Source organism: Nerophis lumbriciformis, linkage group LG05 (genome assembly GCF_033978685.3).
Source record: "Nerophis lumbriciformis linkage group LG05, RoL_Nlum_v2.1, whole genome shotgun sequence".
Classification (NCBI taxonomy): Eukaryota; Metazoa; Chordata; class Actinopteri; order Syngnathiformes; family Syngnathidae; genus Nerophis; species Nerophis lumbriciformis.
Genome location: NC_084552.2, coordinates 49,127,833 through 49,152,294, shown reverse-complemented (window position 1 = coordinate 49,152,294; position 24,462 = coordinate 49,127,833). Strand labels below are relative to the sequence as shown.

Genomic DNA, 24,462 nt, shown 5'->3' with positions numbered 1-24,462 from the left:
CCACATAAGAAACCAAGATCTCGCCCTCGATCATTCTACAGTTATAACGTCATTGGGCAGGTACGCTTTTTTATATTGTGGAGGACCTGAGTCCGCCTGAATTTCGGGAGAAAATTTGTCCCGGAAGGTTTTCGGGAGAGGCGCTGAATTTCGGGAGTCTCCCGGAAAATCCGGGAGGGTTGGCAAGTATGCACTGTGGTGGCCTCTGCGGTGTTCCACGCCATCGTCTGCTGGGGTGGGGGGAGCATGGCCAGAGACAGGAGCAGACCCAACAAAGCAACCAAGAGAGCCCCGGCTCCACTCTCATCCGCCCACCAACTCTCGGCCAGTGAATGCTGAAAAAAGCCAAACTAAAACACACATTTTTAGCATGCAAGCCAGATAGCGTCAACAAAATATACGACTCTTACAGGCAAATAGGCAAAAAGAAAAGCCAGCATGCTAACAGTTACTATGCGTGTAATGGCTTTTTTGTTTGTTTGACGATTTATCCTGCTCGTGTGCAAACATTTCAGCATTCGCACGCCATTCCTATTTCAATTGCCCTTTTCTAGTTTCCTATAATCTTGCTTTATAGTATGTAAGTGCACCTGTTGTACCGCATAATAACAACATGCACAATATAATGCTTATAAACCAACGAGTGCTCGCCCCGTTATCCTTCCGCCATATCACCGCTTCAGATTGTTGCCATAGCAACATGCACAGCGAGGCTGCCTGATGTCACAGCATGAGCGCGTCATGTCATGCCGAGGTCGGTGATGCGCGTGATCCGAGGCGACATTCAATTACCGGGAGATTCCGGCTCTCTCTGTTTTTTTTTTTTTTTTTGCATACACAAGCCGTGACCCTCAGTGGAAATCCAGGATGCGGGAGGTCAGTCTGGAGTTTGACGAGAGATGGAGGACGATGAACCCTCGTTATAGATATTGTGCTCGCTGAATGAAACGTTATGTTTGTTAGGCTACTCGCTTATCGAGCGTGATTGCTTGATCACAGTATCAGACAAAAGGTTGCACCGGCCTTGTTAGGCGGTTCCCATAGCAACAGCAAGCTGCGTGGTGCTGATGCTGGGGTTTCTTAATTAAGGGCGACGACTTGGCGTCAACACAATGAGAGGACGCGGTCGTCGGAGGAATTGATGGCACTTATTTCAATCAGCTCGTTTTCTTGCTGGTGTGACGGCCAGGTGTACCAATACTTTTGTCTCTAAGACAACAATTGATTGTCGGTAATGTCACTTTATTTGCAACATGCATAAAAAGTGTACATCACAATGCACACTTGGACCTATCCGAAAAGGAGTAGGAGGAAGCACCGCTTATGGAATCCCTTTTTCATGACTCCGCATGAAATAATAGTTTGTTCACTTCCTGTGAACCAAAAGACCAGTTTTCTAAAGTTGATTGTATTAGGAGCCTTCCTTAGAGAGGGAAGAGTCCTCCCAGATTCTTTAGTTCTAAGGCGGTCTAAAATAATAGGAGGTGTCAAGAATTAAAGATTAACGAGTAAGTACAAAAAATAGCAATACTAGCACTGGAGACTGCCGAGCCATCGAAAGTCTGAAGCGTTCTCTAAAATGGTCGCCCTCCTCACATGCTTTTGTCCATGTTGCAGCACTGACTCGGCGGAGATCGAAACTGAAAGTTAACTTGGTTAAAAAAATAATTAAAAAAAGTTAACTTGAGAGAATAAAATGTGTGAGTGTGCATTGATAAGAAACGGGGTGAGATTATTGTTTTTCTTTACGAGCCAAACGAAGGCCAAAGCTAGTGACCTCGAGTGATTCTGTGATACGCCAAAATACCGAGTTCTATTTTCCTTCATACAAACACAGTGTTACTGTTCTAATTGCGTGTAATGTTACAGTGGCCAAAAATATTAAATATACCTGTTGAAAAGAAAAAAACTCAGCCTTGTTTTTACTGAATACTTCGGCCTAATGCGCTACTGTAAGTTAGTGTTGGTCATGGTGGTGGTACTTAGAGAGCCAAGTTTGGTCAGTTTGAGAACCACTGTTCATTTTGCTCAAAAGGTGGGAAAATATACCTCTAACAAGGAATAAAAGGTCTAGCTCCAGCCTATCTTGCCGATTGTATTGTACCATATGTTCCGGCAAGAAATCTGCGTTCAAAGAACTCCAGCTTATTAGTGATTCCCAGAGCCCAAAAAAAGTCTGCGGGCTATAGAGCGTTTTCTATTGGGGCTCCAGTACTATGGAATGCCCTTCCGGTAACAGTTAGAGATGCTACCTCAGTAGAAGCATTTAAGTCCCATCTTAAAACTCATTTGTATACTCTAGCCTTTAAATAGCCACCCTTTTTTAGACCAGTTGATCTGCCGTTTCTTTTCTTTTCTCCTCTGCTCCCCCCTCTCCCTTGTGGAGGGGGAGACACACAGGTCCGGTGGCCATGGAGGAAGTGCTGGCTGTCCAGAGTCGGGACCCGGGGTGGACCGCTCGCCTGTGCATCGGTTGGGAACATCTCTGCGCTGCTGACCCGTCTCCGCTCGGGATGGTTTCCTGCTGACCCCACTATGGACTGGACTCTTTCTATTTTGTTGGATCCACTATGGACTGGACTCTCACAATATTATGTCAGACCCACTCGACATCCATTGCATTCGGTCTCCCCTAGAGGGGGGGTGGGGAGGGGTTCACCCAGATATGCGGTCCTCTCCAAGGTTTCTCATAGTCATTCACATCGACGTCCCACTGGGGTGAGTTCTTCCTTGCCCTTATGTGGGACACTTGTGATTTAGGGCTATATAAATAAACATTGATTGATTGATTGATTGATTAACCAATAGTTGGGAGGGTTACAGTTATGTGCTTCTCATGCTCATAAAAATGGGTTTGAATTTAAAATGAATATTCTATATAAATTAGATTTTCTTGAAATAGTGTTGTAAGTTGATTATAACCAAATTTCGGTTGGAAACTAATAAACACTCCCACAATGCACTGGGGGAACAGTTTGTGCGTGCGTGTGGACACTTAGTGGATATGAGAGTTTATAATTAAAGAGATTAAATCACGTTAGAAGGGACTTCACTTGACTTCTTCAAACGCCATCATGTCTGAACCAAGATGGCCGGCTGGATCGCGCTTGTCAAAGTTAATCGCCGTCAGTTTGTTTACTCGCCTCCCAATCGATGCAGCGATCAATAGGATTCATGGCGAGGATAGCAGGGGGACGTTTACGTATGGCAAGAATGCAGAAACAACAAGACGGAAACAAAGTGCGACTGAGGGGGCGTGGCCATAATCACACAGCGAACGCTCGTGTGATGTCATACTTTATCGCACTTTAAAAAAACGAGCCTTTTCATCAACACCCGTCACAGGCCTTACAAGACTGGTTTCGCACAAAAAGGGACAACGAGGAACATTTACGAGGACGACAGCTGACTCGCACTTTCAGACTTCATGGCTTCTTTGTTGACAAGCAGGATGAACGACTCCTGGCGAACACAGCGAGGCTTTAACACGAGTACGTCATGAACTGCACTGATACACAGATATGATCTCCATATGGAGCCCAGAAGTGCTTTTAATAACACTTGGAGTTCATTCAATACATGAATGCACAATTCTATGCAGTGAACAAGGCTACCTTTGAGGACCTTTGTAAATCACAGCATGTGTCACATGCATTTATAAAGGCTAAAAAGACAATGCTTTAAGTTATTATCCGTGATTAGTAGGGCTGTCTCTTCCGAGACATATATATATACACACATATATATACATACATATATATATATATATATATATATATATATATATATATATATATATATATATACACATATATACACATATACACAGGTAAAAGCCAGTAAATTAGAATATTTTGAAAAACTTGATTTATTTCAGTAATTGCATTCAAAAGGTGTAACTTGTACATTATATTTATTCATTGCACACAGACTGATGCATTCAAATGTTTATTTCATTTAATTTTGATGATTTGAAGTGGCAACAAATGAAAATCCAAAATTCCGTGTGTCACAAAATTAGAATATTACTTAAGGCTAATACAAAAAAGGGATTTTTAGAAATGTTGGCCAACTGAAAAGTATGAAAATGAAAAATATGAGCATGTACAATACTCAGTACTTGGTTGGAGCTCCTTTTGCCTCAATTACTGCGTTAATGCGGCGTGGCATGGAGTCGATGAGTTTCTGGCACTGCTCAGGTGTTATGAGAGCCCAGGTTGCTCTGATAGTGGCCTTCAACTCTTCTGCGTTTTTGGGTCTGGCATTCTGCATCTTCCTTTTCACAATACCCCACAGATTTTCTATGGGGCTAAGGTCAGGGGAGTTGGCGGGCCAATTTAGAACAGAAATACCATTGTCCGTAAACCAGGCACGGGTAGATTTTGCGCTGTGTGCAGGCGCCAAGTCCTGTTGGAACTTGAAATCTCCATCTCCATAGAGCAGGTCAGCAGCAGGAAGCATGAAGTGCTCTAAAACTTGCTGGTAGACGGCTGCGTTGACCCTGGATCTCAGGAAACAGAGTGGACCGACACCAGCAGATGACATGGCACCCCAAACCATCACTGATGGTGGAAACTTTACACTAGACTTCAGGCAACGTGGATCCTGTGCCTCTCCTGTCTTCCTCCAGACTCTGGGACCTCGATTTCCAAAGGAAATGCAAAATTTGCTTTCGTCAGAAAACATGACTTTGGACCACTCAGCAGCAGTCCAGCTCTTTTTTTCCTTAGCCCAGGTGAGACGCTTTGCGCGCTGTTTCTTGGTCAACAGTGGCTTGACACGAGGTATGCGGCAGTTGAAACCCATGTCTTTCAAGCGTCTCTTGGTGGTGGATCTTGAAGCACTGACTCCAGCAGCTGTCCACTCCTTCTGAATCTCCCCCACATTTTTGAATGTTTTTTTTTTCACAATCTTGACCAGGGCGCGGTGATCCCTATCGCTTGTACACTTTTTCTGACCACAGTTTTTCCTTCCCTTTGCCTCTCCATTAATGTGTTTGGACACAGAGCTCTGAGAACAGCCAGCCTCTTCAGCAATAACCTTTTGTGTCTTTCCCTCCTTGTGCAATGTGTCGATGGTTGCCTTTTGGACAGCTGTCAAATCTGAAGTCTTCCCCATGTTTGTGTAGGCTTCAGAACTGGACTGAGAGACCATTTAAAGCCCTTTGCAGGTGTTTTGAGTTAATCAGCTGATTAGTTTGTGGCACCAGGTGTCTTCAAAATTTAACCCTTACACAATATTCTAATTTTGTGACACACGGAATTTTGGATTTTCATTTGTTGCCACTTCAAATCATCAAAATTAAATGAAATAAACATTTGAATGCATCAGTCTGTGTGCAATGAATAAATATAATGTACAAGTTACACCTTTTGAATGCAATTACTGAAATAAATCAAGTTTTTCAAAATATTCTAATTTACTGGCTTTTACCTGTATATATACAGTGCAGGCCAAAAGTTTGGACACATTCTCATTCAATGGGTTTTCTTTATTTACATTGTAGATTGTCACTGAAGGCATCAAAACTATGAATGAACACATGTGGAGTTATGTACTTAACAAAAAAAGGTGAAATAACTGAAAACATGTTTGATATTCTATTTTCTTCAAAATAGCCACCCTTTGCTCTGATAACTTTTTTCGCACACTCTTGACATTCTCTCGATGAGCTTCAAGAGAGAGACACCTGAAAGGGTTTTCACTTCACATTGTTTTGATGCCTTCAGTGACAATCTATAATGTAAATAGTCTTAAAAATAAAGAAAACACATTGAAATGAGAATGTGTGTCCAAACATTTGGCCTGTACTGTAATATAAATATATATACAGAACTGTCTCAGAAAATTAGAATATTGTGATAAAGTTCTTTATTTTCTGTAATGCAATTAAAAAAACAAACATGTAATACATTCTGGATTCATTACACATCAACTGAAATATTGCAAGCCTTTTATTATTTTAATATTGCTGATTATGGCATACAGCTTAAGAAAACTCAAAAATCCTATCTCAAAAAATTAGAATATTTCCTCAGACCAAGTACCGGTAAATATAGTTGTAACAAATGCATATAGTTGTAACTTATATTTGTCAGTACGGAAGCATACTGCTACACTGAAAACATTCACAATCTCATCAAGTATATATATATTTCTAATTTCTAGTCAAAATATCTTTAAAAAAAACCCCATAATACACAGGACAATCCCCTGAATAGTAATTTTTCAGTGAGACATAAGAACATGTTTTTAGGCAATTGATCTGCTGAGGAAAAAATACTTATTTTGAGCATCATAAGTTTGTTATAAGACACAAAACTTCACAATACTAGTAAGTATAACTAATACCGTATTTTTCGGACTATAAGTCGCAGTTTTTTTTCATAGTTTGGCCGGGCTCCAGTGCGACTTATATGTTTTTTTCCTTCTTTATTATGCATTTTCGGCAGGTGCGACTTATACTCCGGTGCGACTTATACTCCGAAAAATACGGTAATAAGTTTTGGTAACACTTTAGTATGGGGAACATATTCACCATTAATTAGTTGCTTATTAAAGTTAAAGTTAAAGTTAAAGTACCAATGATTGTCACACACACACTAGGTGTGGCGAGATTATTCTCTGCATTTGACCCATCACCCTTGATCACCCCCTGGGAGGTGAGGGGAGCAGTGGGCAGCAGCGGTGGCCGCGCCCGGGAATCATTTTGGTGATTTAACCCCCAATTCCAACCCTTGATGCTGAGTGCCAAGCAGGGAGGTAATGGGTCCCATTTTTATAGTCTTTGGTATGACTCGGCCGGGGTTTGAACTCACAACCTACCGATCTCAGGGCGGACACTCTAACCACTAGGCCACTGAGTAGGTCCACTAGGTCACTGAGTAACATACTTAATTTAGAGTTATTTGGACACTATGGGGACATAAGGGTTAGGGTTAGGGTTACTAATAAGCAATAATTCTGAGGTCATTGCAGAATAAGGCATTAATAAGTACCTAATGACTAATTAAGAGCCAGTGTTACTAATTTGCATGTTAATAAGCAACTAATTAATGGTGAATATGTGTTCCCATATTAAAGTGTTACCTAAGTTTTAATTGCTCATTTGAAGATCACTTTTAAGTTTTTATGTCTTGCTTCCAGAAATGTTACCAAGACAATTTGGACTTGTTCCATTGGCAGATTTTTTGGTCATTGCAGGCAAAAATTATTCGTATGAACTTTTTTTTGTTTTTTTACTCTTTTTGAGAGGGGCATTTTTTTCCCAGTGTAAAACTACAACATGGCAGACACATCCTGGAAGGGACGAGTTAACTTGCATCTAATAGGACCCGCCTTTCAAAGCGGCTTGTTTTTAGAAACACTCAGAAAGTGGCTCGAAGATGGTTTGTAAAGCAAAATTGATGCACAATTTGGACCAAAGCACCACCATTACATGTTACGTAAAATTATTAAATGATTCAGGTCACTTTGTCATTTTTACAAACTATGGCTGGCAAAGATCACCAGGTGTGTGTGTGTGTGTGTGTGTGTGTGTGTGTGTGTGTGTGTGTGTGTGTGTGTGTGTGTGTGAGTGTGATGGGCATATCCTGCATGGCCTCAGGGTGCTGAGCTGTAATCAAAGCAGGCACACAGGTCGAACTTTATTAGCAGCCACTCGATAGTTGCTGCTATCAAGGACAGCAGTAGTGTGACTGGCAGGGGAGAGCCTCTGATGGGCCTGAGGAGGCAGTTTGATGCAGCCCGGACTGACTTTTTTATATATATATATATATTTTTTTACCTTTTGGAGCCACTCCTGGGAGAAAGTTGAAGAGGTGCACGTCTTTCAGGTATGATGTTACTGCTGCATGGCTGAGGAAGACAACGCGAGAACAGAATGTCACACTTCAGTTGTACCTGTCCTCAAAAACCTTTTTATGGAACAGTTCGTTTAATCCAAATTTACTTCACCACACTTGGAATTTTCCATTGAAAATCAGTCTCAAATTTGGAATGCGTCGGTGCAGACAATATTAAAAAAATAATAGGCACTATATGTGGTAATATTAAGCTTATAAATAAAACAATTTTAATAACAAATGCATTTTCTAGGCTAATCATTAATTCCAAAGGTGCCAATCTCCTCATCATGTAATGTCATCCATGCATGAAATAAGAGAATACGCAATCGGGTCATTAATATTCAGTGTTCCCTTTGTCACTTCGGTTCACTTACTGTCTTAGCGCATTGCAGATTTTAAAGTATCATTGCGTACATTGAGATTTGAGTAAACATTAAAGTTTGTAATGCTAAAATGTTGTACGTTTTATGCACGTAGTAAAAAATGTGTTTAAGAAGCATAGGAAGTGTTTATACTGTAAGCGTGTGTGGAAGCTCTTAAAAAGACTTTAATTGCATAAATAAAAAAATCAGTTACGTGCCTACTTTGCAGAAATTCTCTTACAAGGTATCACAACGTAACAAAACGTAGTGTAACAGAACGTATCGAAACAGAACGCAACGTAACAGAACGTAACATAGCACATAACGTAAATAACAATTTAATGTGACGTAATTTAACGCAACCAAAAATAGTTTTAACAAAAAAATGCAACAAAAAGTAACGTAACAGAATGTAATGTATCAGAAGGTAACGTAACAGGATGTAACGTGACAGAATTTAATGTTAAGGAACGTAATGTATCATGGCAAAATGTAACTTAAAACATAACGTAACAGAATGTAAGGTGAAAGAACCTGAGGTGAAAGAACGTAACATGACAGAACATAACAAAACATAATGTGAAATAATGTAACGTAACAGAATGTAACCTGCAGAACATACTGTGACAAAACAACGCAACAAAAAGGAACGTAACAAAACAATCGAACAGAAGGTAAGTAACAGAATGTAATGTGGTAGAACATGACAGAATGTAACATAACAAAATATAACGTAACAGAACGTATCATATTATATGTATTATTTTGTTTGCCTAATTTATACTCTGTGTGATTTTTGTAGATACAATAGATAAATACAAAAAATAACGGAATAACGCAAGTTAATATAACAGAATGTTACATAACAGAATGTAACGTGAAAGAACATAACTTAAAGTGTAACATAACAAAACGTAACTTAAAAAAACATAACGTGCACATAATCACGTTTCATCAAACATATATTAACGTTGTTGCCCTAGGGTAAACTGGTTGTAATATGGCACACGGACAAAGCTTAACCTATTGTTACTATAACAATCTATACGGCTAATGTAGGTTGCTTCTCTTTCTCCCCCTCCATTTTTCTGCATTCTTTCGTATCTCAAGTTATCATTACGTATATGTATTGTTGCATTTGAACAACTGCATTGTTGATAATAAAGGTAAAGTATTGGTATTGTTCATCATCAATAGCGCTATTTCTATTGGTATTTGAATTGCTCCATTTGTAGTGTAATAATGCTCATTGTCATTTCTGTATTATTTTTTATTTTCGCTAACTGCTTATTTGCTATTACTTTTACCATCATATTTGCACATGTCGTATTTGCTGATGTTGCTCTATTGTTGTTGTTGTTTGCTGTTGTTGTTTTTGTCTCTCTGTCTAATCCCCCTCTTGTCCCCACAATTTCCCCCTCTGTCTTCTTTTCTCTCTCTTTCTATCCCCTCCTGCTCCGGCCCGGCTGCACTAAATGATAATATAAATACATTTAATAAAGTCAAATACAAATAAGGCAACAAGAGAAGTATCCTACACTTCTCTTTTGTAAAGTAAATCTGAACAGCCGATATGGGCATCTACATCAACTATATGATTTGCCTGAGAAGCTGGATAGGACAAAAAAAACAAAAAAACATAACGTAACATCATTGTACGTAACAGAATGTAACGCAACGGAAAAGATTCCTCGCGATACTTGAGAATTGTAATCTCATGTGGTGCATGTGTGAAAATGCAGCCATGTTGTGGGCGAGAATTGACTAATTGACTAACTGAGAGTCAGACAGACCAATAACAACGATTACTGTTTGTAAAATACCCAAAATGGCGCTCAGTCCCATGAGTCACAAAAACGTTTTAGAAAGAATGTTATAAACCACAACAAAGCAGCAAGTTGTGATGAATAAACATGTAAACCAACGTCTTTAAGTAATAGTTGGTGATTCGTGGAGAGAGAAATGTCAAGTCAATTGGACTTCTGATGTTTAGTAACAGCGACCATGAATTGATTAACGTGGACCCCGACTTAAACAAGGTGAAAAACTTATTCGGGTGTTACCATTTAGTGGTCAATTGTACGGAATATGTACTGTACTGTGCAATCTACTAATAAAAGTTTCAATCAATCAAAATCAATCAATCAAAGACACCATGTGGTGTGTATTTGCCAGAATAATAGCACAGTTTCAGAAGGTGACAAATGACCCCCTTACAGCTTTTCTTCTCGTTCACTCCCAGCAAGTCCACTTGAATCTGTCAACCGGCAGACAACACAAAACGTTGCGCTGAAACCCACCATGGGCAAGACGGGACATAGTACGGTGGACCTGAACTCCCCGTCTGACGTCAAACAAGCGGTTCCCTTCGAGGAACTGGACCTGGCGTCTCCCCCTATGGACCGAGAGACGAAAGAGGAGGAGCCCCCTGATCGAGGAAGCTGGAAGGGCAAATTTGACTTCCTGCTGTCCTGCGTGGGATACGCCATCGGCTTAGGGAACGTGTGGAGGTTCCCGTATTTGTGCGGCAAAAACGGCGGAGGTAACAAAGTCAGCTTGTTTCTGACACCACGCAAAATAAATCGGTTCCTTTCCGTCAAGGAGCCTTCCTGATCCCGTACTTTATGACGCTGGTGTTTGCTGGCATGCCGCTCTTCTTCCTGGAGACGTCCCTGGGACAGTTCACCTCGGTGGGAGGCCTGGGAGTGTGGAAGCTCATGCCCATGATGAAAGGTAAGAGGGGCTCAGGAACGGCCTTCCTGTAACTCTGCTTACAGAACTTTGCGGAGCTGAAATCCTGAATTCGCAACAGCGTTTTCAGAAAGTTGCAATGATTTGCGGCTTCTTTTTTTTTTTAACTTGTAAATATAATACTAATCATATTTATAGGGACGGCGTGGCGCAGTGGGAGAATGGCCGTGCGCCACCCGAGGGTCCCTGGTTCAATCCCCACCTAGTACCAACCTCGTCATGTCCGTTGTGTCCTGAGCAAGACACTTCACCCTTGCTCCTGATGGGTGCTGGTTAGCGCCTTGCATGGCAGCTCCCTCCATCAGTGTGTGAATGTGTGTGTGAATGGGTAAATGTGGAAGTAGTGTCAAAGCGCTTTGAGTACCTTGAAGGTAGAAAAGCGCTATACAAGTACAACCCATTTATCATTTATTTATTTAGTAGTAATAATAATGGTAATATTTTGTAGTTTCTTTGCTTGAAAAATATCACAACATTTAGAGATGCATGCTTTTGATTGGGAAACGACAGAATGTTTTCTGTTTTTGGAATATTTGCAAACAACTCAAAAACATTTGGAGATACTTTTTAAACCATAATGATGAATTCATTATTTTTTTGGGTTACATTTTTTTTTATTTTTATTAACTCCCCTAAAAATGTATTTTAAAAATATACACACATTTGAAAAAGCATGCTTTTGACAGGACAGGGACGAAATATCTTTGTTTTTCGATTAGCAAAGGACAAAACATATTTTCATTGAACATTAATAACATTTTTTGGGTTTCTTTAAAAAGTAATTACAAATTTGTAGATTTAGACTGAACAAGTGAGGTAATGTTTTTGTTTTTTAAATATTAGCATACAACTCCATTTGGCGATACATGCTTTTCAAATAACACTGAGGCTTTTCTACGTTTTTTTTTTATTATAACAAAAAACTTGTCACGAGACGGCGAGCTTTGGTTCGGTGTGACCCCCAGGATGCAGAGAAGGGCAGGCGGAATGCAAGTTAAAAAAACTATTTATTACTTACAAGGAAGCAGGGAACTAGTGATGGGTCCGGCAACACCGATGCATCGGCGCATGCGTCGAGCTCATAGAGCAAAACCCTGCGTCGGTGCGCGTACCGCTTTTAGAAAGTCACGTGACCGACCATGAGCTGTTTTGGTAACGTGACCGATACGCGAACTGTGTCCCACTGACGCCTCCTCTGTGCCCTGTGAGCGTGTCTTTTCTACAGCCGGTGAAATAATAACTAAGAAGAGAAATCGTCTAAAATGTAATACATCGGAAATTTTTTTTTTTTTTTTTTTAAATGTGTAAAAAATAAAATTAAAAAAATTCCCAGTCCACAATCATCCACAACACGTTCTCTTAGATTTCCATGTAATGATACATGTTCACATTATTTATTGACTGTATCTAAAAATGATAAAAATATATTTTTATTTAAATGAAGATATGAAATAATCCTAAATGAAATACAATGACTTGGTTTATATTATTGTATATACTAGGGCAGGGGTCACCAACGCGGTGCCCGCGGTCACCAGGTAGCCCGTAAGGACCAGATCAGTCGCCCGCTGTACTGTTCTAAAAATAGCTCAAAGAGCAGCACTTACCAGTGAGCTGCCTCTATTTTTTAAATTTTATTTATTTACTAGCAAGCTGGTCTCGCTTTGCTCGACATTTTTAATTCTAAAAGAGACAAAACTCAAATAGAATTTGAAAATCCAAGAAAATATTTTAAAGACTTGGTCTTCACTTGGAATAAGCGGTAGAAAATGAATGGATGGATGGGTCTTCACCTGTTTAAATAAATTCATTTATTTTTGACTTTGCTTCTTATTACTTTTAGAAATACAATTTTAGAGAAAAAATACAACCTTAAAAATGATTTTAGGATTTTGAAACAAATATACCTTTTTACCTTTTAAATTTCTTCCTCTTCTTTCCTGACAATTTAAATCAATGTTCAAGTAAATTTATTTATTTTTTATTGTAAAGAATAATACATATTTTAGCTTATGTTTTTTCGACGAAGAATATTTGTGAAATATTTCTTCAAACTTGCTATGATTAAAATTAAAAAAAAAAATTCTGGCAAATCTGGAAAATCTGTAGAATCAAATTTAAATCTTATTTCAAAGTATTTTGAATTTCTTTTAAAATTTTTGTTCTGGAAAATCTAGAAGAAATACTGATTTGTCTTTGTTAAATATTCTAACAAAGTGCAGATTTGATTTTAACCAATTTAAAACATGTCATCAAAATTCTAAAATGTATCTTAATCAGGAAAAATGACTAATGATGTTCCATAAATTCTTTTTTAAATTTTTTCAAAAAGATTCAAATAAGCTAGTTTTTCTCTTCTTTTTGTCGGTTGAATTTTGAATTATAAAGAGTCGAAATTGAAGATAAACTATGTTTCAAAATGTTATTTTAAATTTTTTCTTGTTTTCTCCTCTTTTAAACCGTTCAATTAAGTGTTTTTTTTCATCATTTATTCTCTACAAAAAAACCTTCCGTAAAAGGAAAAAAAAATGTACGACGGAATGACAGACAGAAATACCCTTTTTTTTTAATATATATACATTTATTTATTTAGCTATTTTTGTTTAAATCACACTTATGTGTAACTTACAAATGACAATATATTTATTTATTTAAGTGTGTATCAAACTGGTAGCCCTTCGCATTAATCAGTACCCAAGAAGTAGTTTTTGGTTTCAAAAAGGTTGGTGACCCCTGTACTAGGGCATAAAATCAGTGTCAGTTGAGTCGGTCCATAGGTTGCCTGTAGGGATTTTTAATGTCCAGCAGATGTCAGTATTTAGTGACACAGTATCGACACAGTATCAATACAGTTTTGCAATGTGTCGAAACGCTTCATGACGCCTCATCAACCCATCACTACAGGGAACCAAAAACAGCACATGAAGCATCAGTCTCAAGTAGAAGAATGATCCAGCACTGAAGGAGGGAAGTAATTAAACGAGGAACAGGTGTGCTGACAGGAAATGGCACAGAAAGTAAAGGTGCTGTAAAGCACAGAGACCAAACAGGAAACACTGACAAAACAAGAGCACCAAGACAGGAAGTGATTCTAAACACAGGCAAAACCCTAACATAACTAAACTGTCATTAGCAATTCTGACAAAACCATTACAGAGACATTCTTTTCATTACACATTAGTACTGTTTTAAAGAATTGTCAACAAATTTCAATATTCATGCTTTACACTGTTTTTGGAACTTTAGCAAACACATTTTAAACATATTTGCTTTTTAAATAACACTGATAAAAGTTTGTTTTCTGGATGACAACAAAAGACCACAAACATAATTTGAGATGCAAGCTTTTAAACGGACATCAACAACATTTGATTTTGGTTTAAAAAAAATATGAAGCCACTAATTTGGAGATGCATGCTTTTGACTGGACAGTGATGGGATTTCTCTAGGTTTGGAAAATTAGCAAACTACTGAAAAATTTGGAGATATGTACTTTTAGACTTAGACAAACTTTATTGATCCATAAGGGAAATTGTTCCACACAGTAGCTCAGTTACAAAAAAATGGAAAGGGTATGGTAGCAATATAAAATATAACATATATGTAATATTTACATATATATATACAGTATATACTGGTATATTATATTATATTATATACAATATATAACAAATCCCAATTACCATGTACAATATTACAGTATATGTAACAGCTGCAGCAAAAAAGAAGGGCAGCATGTGATAAATGTTTGTTTTTTTAAATGACAACAAAATACTTCGATAAATAAAACATTTTTTGGTTTTAAACATAATCCGCAAATTTGGAGACGCATGCTTTTGACTGGACAGTGACGGAATTTTTAGTTCACATGTTACCAGAACAATAAAAAACCTTTGGAAGTGAATGTTTATACACTACATTACGCAGAAGGCCTAACTCTGTAGACAGGAACAGGAAGTAGGGGTCAACACTTGTGTAGTTTGATCAATAAAGAGTTGATATATTGTTACACGTTCTTGTTCCTGTTTGGTCGACACAAGAAACACAACACATGAGGTTTTGATCAGACATTTGATCAAAGTCTATTCGCCTAAATGACACTTATTGGCCAAAATGTGCAGGGATTTACGTCCCTGACTTTACTTTGGATCCTGCACCGTCCTCTCAGACTAGGGCTGTCATATCTAAATCTGAGGGCATGAACTGCCAATCGTCAAACAACAATCCAAACAGTTCAGTTGCGATCAATTCAGCGTCAGGAGAATACAATGCCTTGGACAAAGGAGAATAAAAATATATCCACTTACCGCAGGGGTGGGTCTGGCTGCAGTGGTTCTGTCCTTCTGGCTCAACATCTACTACATCATCATCATCGCATGGGCACTCTACTACTTGTTCAACTCCTTTGGTTCGGTACTGCAACTTTCTGTTTTAACAAGGATTGTATCGTCAGTACGTGTCACAAATACACACAAGTATTACAATGTTTCATGTGCAGGAGCTCCCATGGCAAAACTGCGACAATCCCTGGAACACGGATCAATGTTTCTGCAACTACAGCCTGACGGACACCACCAACCTAACCAGCGCCGTCACAGAGTTCTGGGAGTGAGTCCGGTCCACGGCGGTTGTTATTTCCTGACTTTTCGAGCACATCTGCTTGTCCGCAGGCGAAACATGCACCAGCTGTCCGGTGGTCTGGAGGAGCCAGGAGAGCTGCGTTGGCCCCTGGTGGGCACCCTGGCACTGGCTTGGGTCCTCGTCTATTTCTCAATCTGGAAGGGAGTGGAGTGGACGGGGAAGGTCAGACATTCCAATCACTGCTCGGGGATTTTCACAAAGATAAAATAAGTCATATTATTTATTCATTTAATTGTTAAAACAAATTTACATTATTGCAATCAGTTGATAAAACATTGTCCTTTATAATTATAAAAGCTTTTTAAAAAAATCTACTACTCTGCTTGCATGTCAGCAGACTGGGGTAGATCCTGCTGAAATCCTATGTATTGAATGAATAGAGATTCGTTTTGAATCGGGAAAATATCGCTTTTGAATCGAGAATCGCGTTGAATCGAAAAAAATCGATTTTGAATCGAATCGTGACTCCAAGAATCGATATTGAATCGACACCCAAAGATTCGCAGCCCTATACATTAGTGTTGTTTTTTTCAGTTCATTTAGCCATTTGTAAGCTTGAAATGCTTAATTTAGTGCAACATTACTTGAAATGTCCTTTTTTACACAAAGAAAAAATATGGATGTTGTGTTCAGATAGTTTAGCATACAATGATTGACCTATATTGTATTGGTTTTAGCATCTTTAATGTACAAAATTCAGCAAAGGCCCTCGCAGGAAAAAGTTTGGACACCCCTGATGTATATTTGTCTCCGTTTCCCAACGCAGGTGGTGTACTTCTCAGCCACTTATCCTTACTTCATGCTCTTCATCCTGTTCTTCCGAGGCGTCACCCTGCCTGGAGCCATCGACGGCATCCGCTTCTACATCACCCCGGACTTCAATAAGCTCACACGCTCGGAGGTACGGCGTCCTAACTAAACTAACCAAGTGGTTAGTAACTGACGAGTTAGCTTGGTGCAACACACACAAGCAGATGGATATGAATATGTGGTTGCTTTTTTTTTTTTTTTTAACCATAAAAGAAAATGTCAAATGAAAAGATGAAAAACTTTGCTTTCTTGGATGCCAAGAAAATTTAAAAAAATATTCAGTAACACACGTGTCCGCGTCATGATCTTAATTTCATGAATCAACTAAAAAACATTTTGGTTTTAAAAAATAAACACATTTGGAGATGCATGCATTTGACTGGACAATGACGACATTTTTTTGTTTTTGGAATATTAGCAAACAAAAAAACATTTGGAGATACAGTACATGCTTTTTATTGGACAATCATTTTTTGGGGATTGAAGGGAAAAAAAAAAAAAAAAAAAAAAAAAAAAAAAACGCAAAATTTTGTGTGTAATGCAATTTGTTGCGAATTGAACATTGATATAAGTTCTTTTTTTTCTAATGTTGACATAAAACACAAAAACATTTGTTTTTCAATAGAGATTTGTCACGACCAGAACAGGACTCTGAACACAGATGCAGGATTTGAAGACAATATATTTATTTGGACAAGGGAAGGGGTCCAAAACAGGAGAAACAAAACAGGCTATAAAAACACAACTGACCTGAGCTCTAAACTAACAAAAATATCTATAACTCAAAAACGCTCCATCTACGGAGGGAAAAAGGGGCTATGAACAAAAAAACTACAAAGTATAACAAAAGTCGCTCCAATGGAGGTGATGCTAGAAAGCTAATCTTACCTGAGAAAACTTACAAATCAAAATACTCCCATGGATCCAAAAGAGATACAAGAAACGTGGCTGTGGCTGTGGACAATGCTATGGCAAGGGAACGCTGGAGGTACGCACATGAAGTAACGAGACACTCTGGCACAAGACAAGAGGAGGACGAGACATTTATACACATGAGGGAGTGTGACACAGGTGGGAACAATCAGGCAATCAGGAGAGACATCAGACCAGTGAAACAGGAGGAAGGGCAAGTGACCTGAAACGAGAGGGAGAGTTAACCTTTCAAAATAAAACAGGAAATGGCAAGACAACATGACAACAGACGAAACCCAGACAAGACTTCACCCAGGTGTGACAGAACCCCCCCTTCTAGGGCCGACTCCTGACGGCCCAGGGACCTCAGGGTGGAGTCTATAGAAGTCCCGGATCAGGGAGGGGTCATCAATGTTCCGTTGGGGAATCCACTGTCTCTCTTCTGGACCGTACCCCTCCCAATCCACCAAGAACTGTCTACCTCGACCTCTTTTGCGTACCGCTAAAAGTTTCTTGACCCGGTACAGAAGTCCTCCGTCTACAGCTTCCAGCGGCGGTGGGGGGGGTTTGGTGGCTGGGACCATGGGGCTTTCTTTGGCAGGCTTGACTTGACTGACATGGAAAGTAGGGTGGCCGCGGAGCGACCTGGGTAGGCGGAGGCGTACTGCTGCTGGATTGATGACCTTGGTGATGGGGAAGGGACCCACGAATCTGGGCGCTAATTTCTTGGAGGGAACCTTGAGGTGCAGGTCTTTGGCGGATAGCCATACTCGCTGTCCTGGCTGGTAATCAGGTGCTGGGCGCCGCTTCCGGTCGGCTGATTTCTTGACCCGATCTCCTTGGCGAGCGAGCACTTGTCGGGCCGCAAGCCAAATACGACGGCATCGGCGCACCAGGGCGTGGGCGGAGGGCACGGAAACTTCTGGCTCTGAGTCTGGGAACACTGGCGGTTGGTAGCCGTAGACACACTTGAAGGGGGAGAAACCAGTGGCAGAGGTAGGCAAGGAGTTATGGGCATATTCCACCCAGACCAGGTGGGAACTCCACATTGTTGGGTTCTGGGACACGAGGTGATCGTGAATAAAGCGCTACCATTAAGGGCGCTAGCCTTAAGGGGGGGTGTGATGGCCCTTGTTTTTACTCCCAATTTCTTGGCTAAACCCCAGTCCATCAAGCTCTCATCGGCCCCAGAGTCAATTAAAACATGCATAACCACACTAATAGAGTCATTGGTTACCTTAATGGGTGTCAAGGTACGCACAGTAGCACTTGAGGCAGGATTCTGATCCCTCACCTGGGTCGACTTGGAAGGGCAGGCGGCCACGAGATGCCCCACCTCCCCACAATAGAAACATCGCCCCTCCTTGAGGCGACGTTGGCGCTCTACCAGAGGGAGTCTTGCCCGGCCCAACTGCATGGGCTCCTCTCCCCTCTCAGGCAGGGAATAGGGAAGCCGTACTGTTGGTTGAGGACCTGGAGTAGAACTGGCGGTGAGGGAAAACTGCGGCTGGTGGCTGGATCCGTCGGACGGCCTCCTTGGAGAAACTTGAACTCCTGTAGTCGTTGGTCTGTCCTGATGGCGAGGGTGATGAGGTCGTCCAGGTTCGCGGGTAGGTCTCTGGGTAGAAGTCGCTCCAGAAGCGGGCCGGCCAGCCCCTTGAGGAAGACGTCATAGAGTGCTGTAGTGTTCCATCCGCTGTCTGCGGCCAGTGTTCGAAAACGAATGGCATAATCAGAAGCTGATTCTTTCCCCTGATGAATCCTACTTAGCTCTCTGGCCCTTTTGCGCTCAGTAGAGACAGGATCAAAAGTCTTTTGGAGAGTCTCTCTGAAGTCTTGGAGTGAGCTGCATATGTGAGAGCCCCTGGACCACTCGGCCATGGCCCATTTCCTTGCTCTCCCCGCCAGATAAGAGATCATAAAAGACACCTTAGCACGATCGGTGGGAAAGGCATGGGGCGAGAGCTCCAAATGCATCTCACAGCTTATGATAAATTCTTTGCATTGTCCGGGTTCGCCCGCAAAGCGTTCTGGAGGGGCCAATCGGGCTCCCACCCCACTATGAATGGTGGGGAGTACCTGAGTCATGGGGGCTGGCTGCGGCTCAGGCACATGGGGTGCGGGACCAGGCTTGGTCATTTGGGTGAACAAAAGTTGCACCTGTTCCGCAAGTTGGCCCACCTGGGAGGTAACAGCGGTCTGAAAGTTCTCTTGGATTCGGGCGATCCCCTGGATTCCCTGGCCCAAGACTGCCACCCGCTCCTCATGAGCGGAGAGGCGGGATTCCTACGCATGAAGGGTCGCGGCCCACTGCTTCGATCCTGCTGTGTCCATACTGGCCAGAGTGTACTGTCACGACCAGAACAGGACTCTGAACACAGATGCAGGATTTGAAGACAATATATTTATTTGGACAAGGGAAGGGGTCCAAAACAGGAGAAACAAAACAGGCTATAAAAACACAACTGACCTGAGCTCTAAACTAACAAAAATATCTATAACTCAAAAACGCTCCGTCTACAGAGGGAAAAAGGGGCTATGAACAAAAAAAACTACAAAGTATAACAAAAGTCGCTCCAATGGAGGTGATGCTAGGAAGCTAATCTTACCTGAGAAAACTTACAAATCAAAATACTCCCATGGATCCAAAAGAGATACAAGAAACGTGGCTGTGGACAATGCTATGGCAAGGGAACGCTGGAGGTACGCACATGAAGTAACGAGACACTCTGGCACAAGACAAGAGGAGGACGAGACATTTATACACATGAGGGAGTGTGACACAGGTGGGAACAATCAGGCAATCAGGAGAGACATCAGACCAGTGAAACAGGAGGAAGGGCAAGTGACCTGAAACGAGAGGGAGAGTTAACCTTTCAAAATAAAACAGGAAATGGCAAGACAACATGACAACAGACGAAACCCAGACAAGACTTCACCCAGGTGTGACAAGATTGATGAATTAATTAATCAAAAACTACATGTTTTTCATGGTGCATCTTTGCCAATAATAAAAAAAAAAAAGAATTATATTAAATGAACGGATGGATATATTTTTGCATATTACATTTATTCAAAAATGATATACATATTTGTACCGCATATATAATATGTACATTTTTTTAAACAAAAAATAAAACAATATCGCCGAGTGAAAAACATGTAAACGAAAAGGAATGTCATCTACAATCTATAATATACATGTTTTTTATTTGGACAATGACACATTTTTTTTTTTAGCTTTTTTGGGGTTAAAATTGGAGATACGTGGTTTTTAATTATCCATTAATGATGACATTCCTTTTTTGTTCACTTGACGATATTGTTTTATTTTTTGTTTTATAAAATGTACTTGATAGTGAAACGTTACTTTGTGTTTTTAAAACAAAACATTAAACGATGATATATCTTTTTTTTTTTTTTTTTTTTTTTTAAATTTGGACATCAAAAATATTTAGTAGTTTTTGTGCTGGCAAAAAATGCTTTTCAATTTACAGTGCTAAATATATATATTTTTTTTAGATTTGAATAAAGACTAAAGAACAATTGGAGATTGTTAATACATGTATATATATATATATATATATATATATATATATATATATATATATATATATGTGTGTGTGTGTGTGTGTGTGTATGCATGTGTGTGTATATATATCCATCCATTTTCTACCGCTTGTTCCTTTCGGGGTCGCGGGGGTTGCTGGAGCCTATCTCAGCTGCATTCGGGCAGAAGGCGCGGTACACCCTGGACAAGTCGCCACCTCATCACTATATATATATATATATATATATATATATATATATATATATATATAAAAAAAAAAAAATATATATATATATATATATATATATATATATATATATATATATATATATATATATATATATATATTCAGTTATATACGATTTATTTAATGTATTGAACCCATCACCTTTCAACATGTTCTTTTTATCCACTAGGGACAGTTTTTTGACACACTAAATTTATATTTTCAATAATTTAGACCTCAGAAAATGTTTTATATTGGGCATTGACACATTTTCTTAATTTTTGGTATAAAAACATGGCAATACATGCTTGTTTATGAGCACTATGATGTGATGATTATTTCTACATCTGCTGTGTGTCAGGTGTGGTTGGACGCCGCCACTCAGATCTTCTTCTCGTACGGTCTGGGCCTGGGCTCGCTCATCGCCCTGGGGAGCTACAACAACTACAACAACGACGTCTACAAGTACGACTCCGCCTCCGGTCCTTTTCTTTTTCTTTTCGAAGGAAATTCATTCCGATTTTCTGTCTGTTCCAGAGACTCCATCATCGTGTGCTGCATCAACTCCTGCACCAGCATGTTTGCAGGCTTCGTCATCTTCTCCATCGTGGGCTTCATGTCCTTCATCACCAAGAAGCCCGTGCAGGAACTCGCCGCTTCAGGTTGCGTGTTGAATCACTTTGATTACTTTTTAGGAGGTTTTTTTTTGTGGACCGTGTGGCGCCCGCAGGTCCCGGTCTGGCGTTCTTGGCCTACCCTCAGGCGGTCACCCAGCTGCCCATGTCGTCTCTGTGGGCCATCCTCTTCTTCTCCATGCTCATGATGCTGGGCTTAGACAGTCAGGTGGGTTCTTTCCCATAGAACATCCATCTATTTGCGGCTTTGGCCTAGGTCTTCATGGCAAACTGTGTCCGATCAGTTCTGCACGGTGGAAGGTTTCATCACAGCTCTCATGGACGAGTATCCCCTTCTGCTGAGGAAGAGGAAGAAGGTCTTCATCCTCATCGTGTGCTTCATCTCCTTCATCATCGGCTTCTCCAACATCACGCAGGTTTGTCGGTATAGGGCCAACATCCGCATGACGACAAATTGAGGCGACGTGCGAGTCTTCCAGGGGGGACTGTACGTCTTCAAGCTCTTCGACTACTACTCGGCCAGCGGGATGTGCCTCCTTTTCCTCGTCTTCTTCGAAACGGTCTCCATAGCTTGGTTGTACGGTACGGAGCATGTTTGCGTGTCTCAGCCGCCTTTTTTTTGTGCTGCGCTGACGTTTGTATTCCACTCCAGGGGCCGAGAGGTTCTACAAGGACATCGAGGACATGATCGGCTATCGCCCGTGCGCCTGGTGGAAACTTTGCTGGATGTATTTTACGCCGCTCATCTGCCTGGTAAAAATGACCTTTGTGTCCAAAATGACCCCAAAAAACGGTTAAATACAAAAGTAGCAATCAATGCTAACAAACATTGACTTGATCACTGCAGAAATACTGTTATCTGCCATAAAAAAAAACACTTTTTTCTCTGAATAACTAATCGTCATGATGTTAGCTGGTTAGTTGGTTTCTGAAGATACACGCTTTTCAATAACATTTGGTTTATTTAAAGGCCTACTGAAACCCACTTCTACCGACCATGCAGTCTGATAGTTTATATATCAATGATGAAATCTTAACATTGCAACACATGCCAATACGGCCTGGTTAGCTTACTAAAGTGCAATTTTAAATTTCGCGCGAAATATCCTGCTGAAAACGTCTCGGTATGATGACGTCAGCGCGTGACGTCACGGATTGTAGAGGACATTTTGGGACAGCATGGTGGCCAGCTATTAAGTCGTCTGTTTTCATCGCAAAATTCCACAGTATTCTGGACATCTGTGTTGGTGAATCTTTTGCAATTTGTTCAATGAACAATGGACACAGCAAAGACGAAAGCTGTAGGTGGGAAGTGACGTATTGCGGCGACTGCAGCAACACAAACACAGCCGGTGTTTCATTGTTTACATTCCCGAAAGATGACAGTCAAGCTTTACCATTGGCCTGTGGAGAACTGGGACAACAAAGACTTTTACCAGGAGGACTTTGAGTTGGATTTGCAGACGCGGTACCGTGAGTACGCATGCAGCTGCGGCTTCCAAACATTTGATCGCTTGCCCGTACGTGCGTGCCGCTATGTGCATGTCACGTACGTAACTTTGGGGCCTTTGGGGAAATATATGTGCTGTATGAACTTTGGGGAAGTGAACGGTACTTTGGGCTGTGGGATTGAGTGTGTTGTGCAGGTGTTTGAGTTGTTGACGGCGTGGCGCAGTGGAAGAATGGCCGTGCGTGACCCGAGGGTCCCTGGTTCAATCCCCACCTAGTACCAACCTCGTCATGTCCGTTGTGTCCTGAGCAAGACACTTCACCCTTGCTCCTGTTGGGTGCTGGTTAGCGCCTTGCATGGCAGCTCCCTCCATCAGTGTGTGAATGTGTGTGTGAATGGGTAAATGTGGAAGTAGTGTCAAAGCGCTTTGAGTACCTTGAAGGTAGAAAAGCGCTATACAAGTACAACCCATTTATCATTTGCTACTCAGTGGCCTAGTGGTTAGAGTGTCCGTCCTGAGATCGGTAGGTTGGGAGTTCAAATCCCGGCCGAGTCATACCAAAGACTATAAAAAAATGGGACCCATTACCTCCCTGCTTGGCACTCAGCATCAAGGGTTGGAATTGGGGGTTAAATCACCAAAATGATTCCCGGGCGCAGCCACCGCTGCTGCCCACTGCTCCCCTCACCTCCCAGGGGGTGATCAAGGGTGATGGGTCAAATGCAGAGAATAATTTCGCCACACCTCGTGTGTGTGTGACAATCATTGGTACTTTAACTTTAACTTTTAACTTTGTATTGGCGGGTTATATGGACGGGAGGGGGGAGGTGTTTGTTATGCGGGATTAATTTGTGGCATATTAAATATAAGCCTGGTTGTGTTGTGGCTAATAGAGTATATATATGTCTTGTGTTTATTTACTGTTTTAGTCATTCCCAGCTGAATATCAGGTCCCACCCGCCTCTCACAGCATCTTCCCTATCTGAATCGCTCCCACTGCCCTCTAGTCCTTCACTCTCACTTTCCTCATCCACGAATCTTTCATCCTTGCTCAAATTAATGGGGAAATCGTCGCTTTCTCGGTCCGAATCGCTCTCGCTGCTGGTGGCCATGATTGTAAACAATGTGCAGATGTGAGGAGCTCCACAACCTGTGACGTCACGCGCATATCGTCTGCTACTTCCGGTACAGGCAAGGCTTTTTTTATCAGCGACCAAAAGTTGCGAACTTTATCGTCGATGTTCTCTACTAAATCCTTTCAGCAAAAATATGGCAAT

The 24,462-nt window shown here is 40.9% G+C and overlaps 1 protein-coding gene across 1 annotated transcript in view; it reads left to right on the top strand.

The window, feature by feature from the left end:
• The first annotated feature begins 7,680 nt into the window (after window positions 1-7,680).
• The window catches only part of slc6a1l (solute carrier family 6 member 1, like), a 17,777-nt gene continuing 995 nt past the window's right edge, over window positions 7,681-24,462 (top strand). Inside the window, exons 1-13 of the mRNA XM_061959476.2 lie at window positions 7,681-7,835; window positions 10,452-10,751; window positions 10,811-10,942; window positions 15,273-15,373; window positions 15,459-15,568; window positions 15,631-15,763; window positions 16,368-16,502; window positions 21,461-21,564; window positions 21,637-21,761; window positions 21,830-21,942; window positions 22,019-22,150; window positions 22,214-22,316; window positions 22,387-22,487. Of these exons, the coding sequence (XP_061815460.1) occupies window positions 10,511-10,751; window positions 10,811-10,942; window positions 15,273-15,373; window positions 15,459-15,568; window positions 15,631-15,763; window positions 16,368-16,502; window positions 21,461-21,564; window positions 21,637-21,761; window positions 21,830-21,942; window positions 22,019-22,150; window positions 22,214-22,316; window positions 22,387-22,487 (1,530 nt within the window). The 5' untranslated portion in view covers window positions 7,681-7,835; window positions 10,452-10,510. The remainder of the gene's footprint in view (window positions 7,836-10,451; window positions 10,752-10,810; window positions 10,943-15,272; window positions 15,374-15,458; window positions 15,569-15,630; window positions 15,764-16,367; window positions 16,503-21,460; window positions 21,565-21,636; window positions 21,762-21,829; window positions 21,943-22,018; window positions 22,151-22,213; window positions 22,317-22,386; window positions 22,488-24,462) is intronic.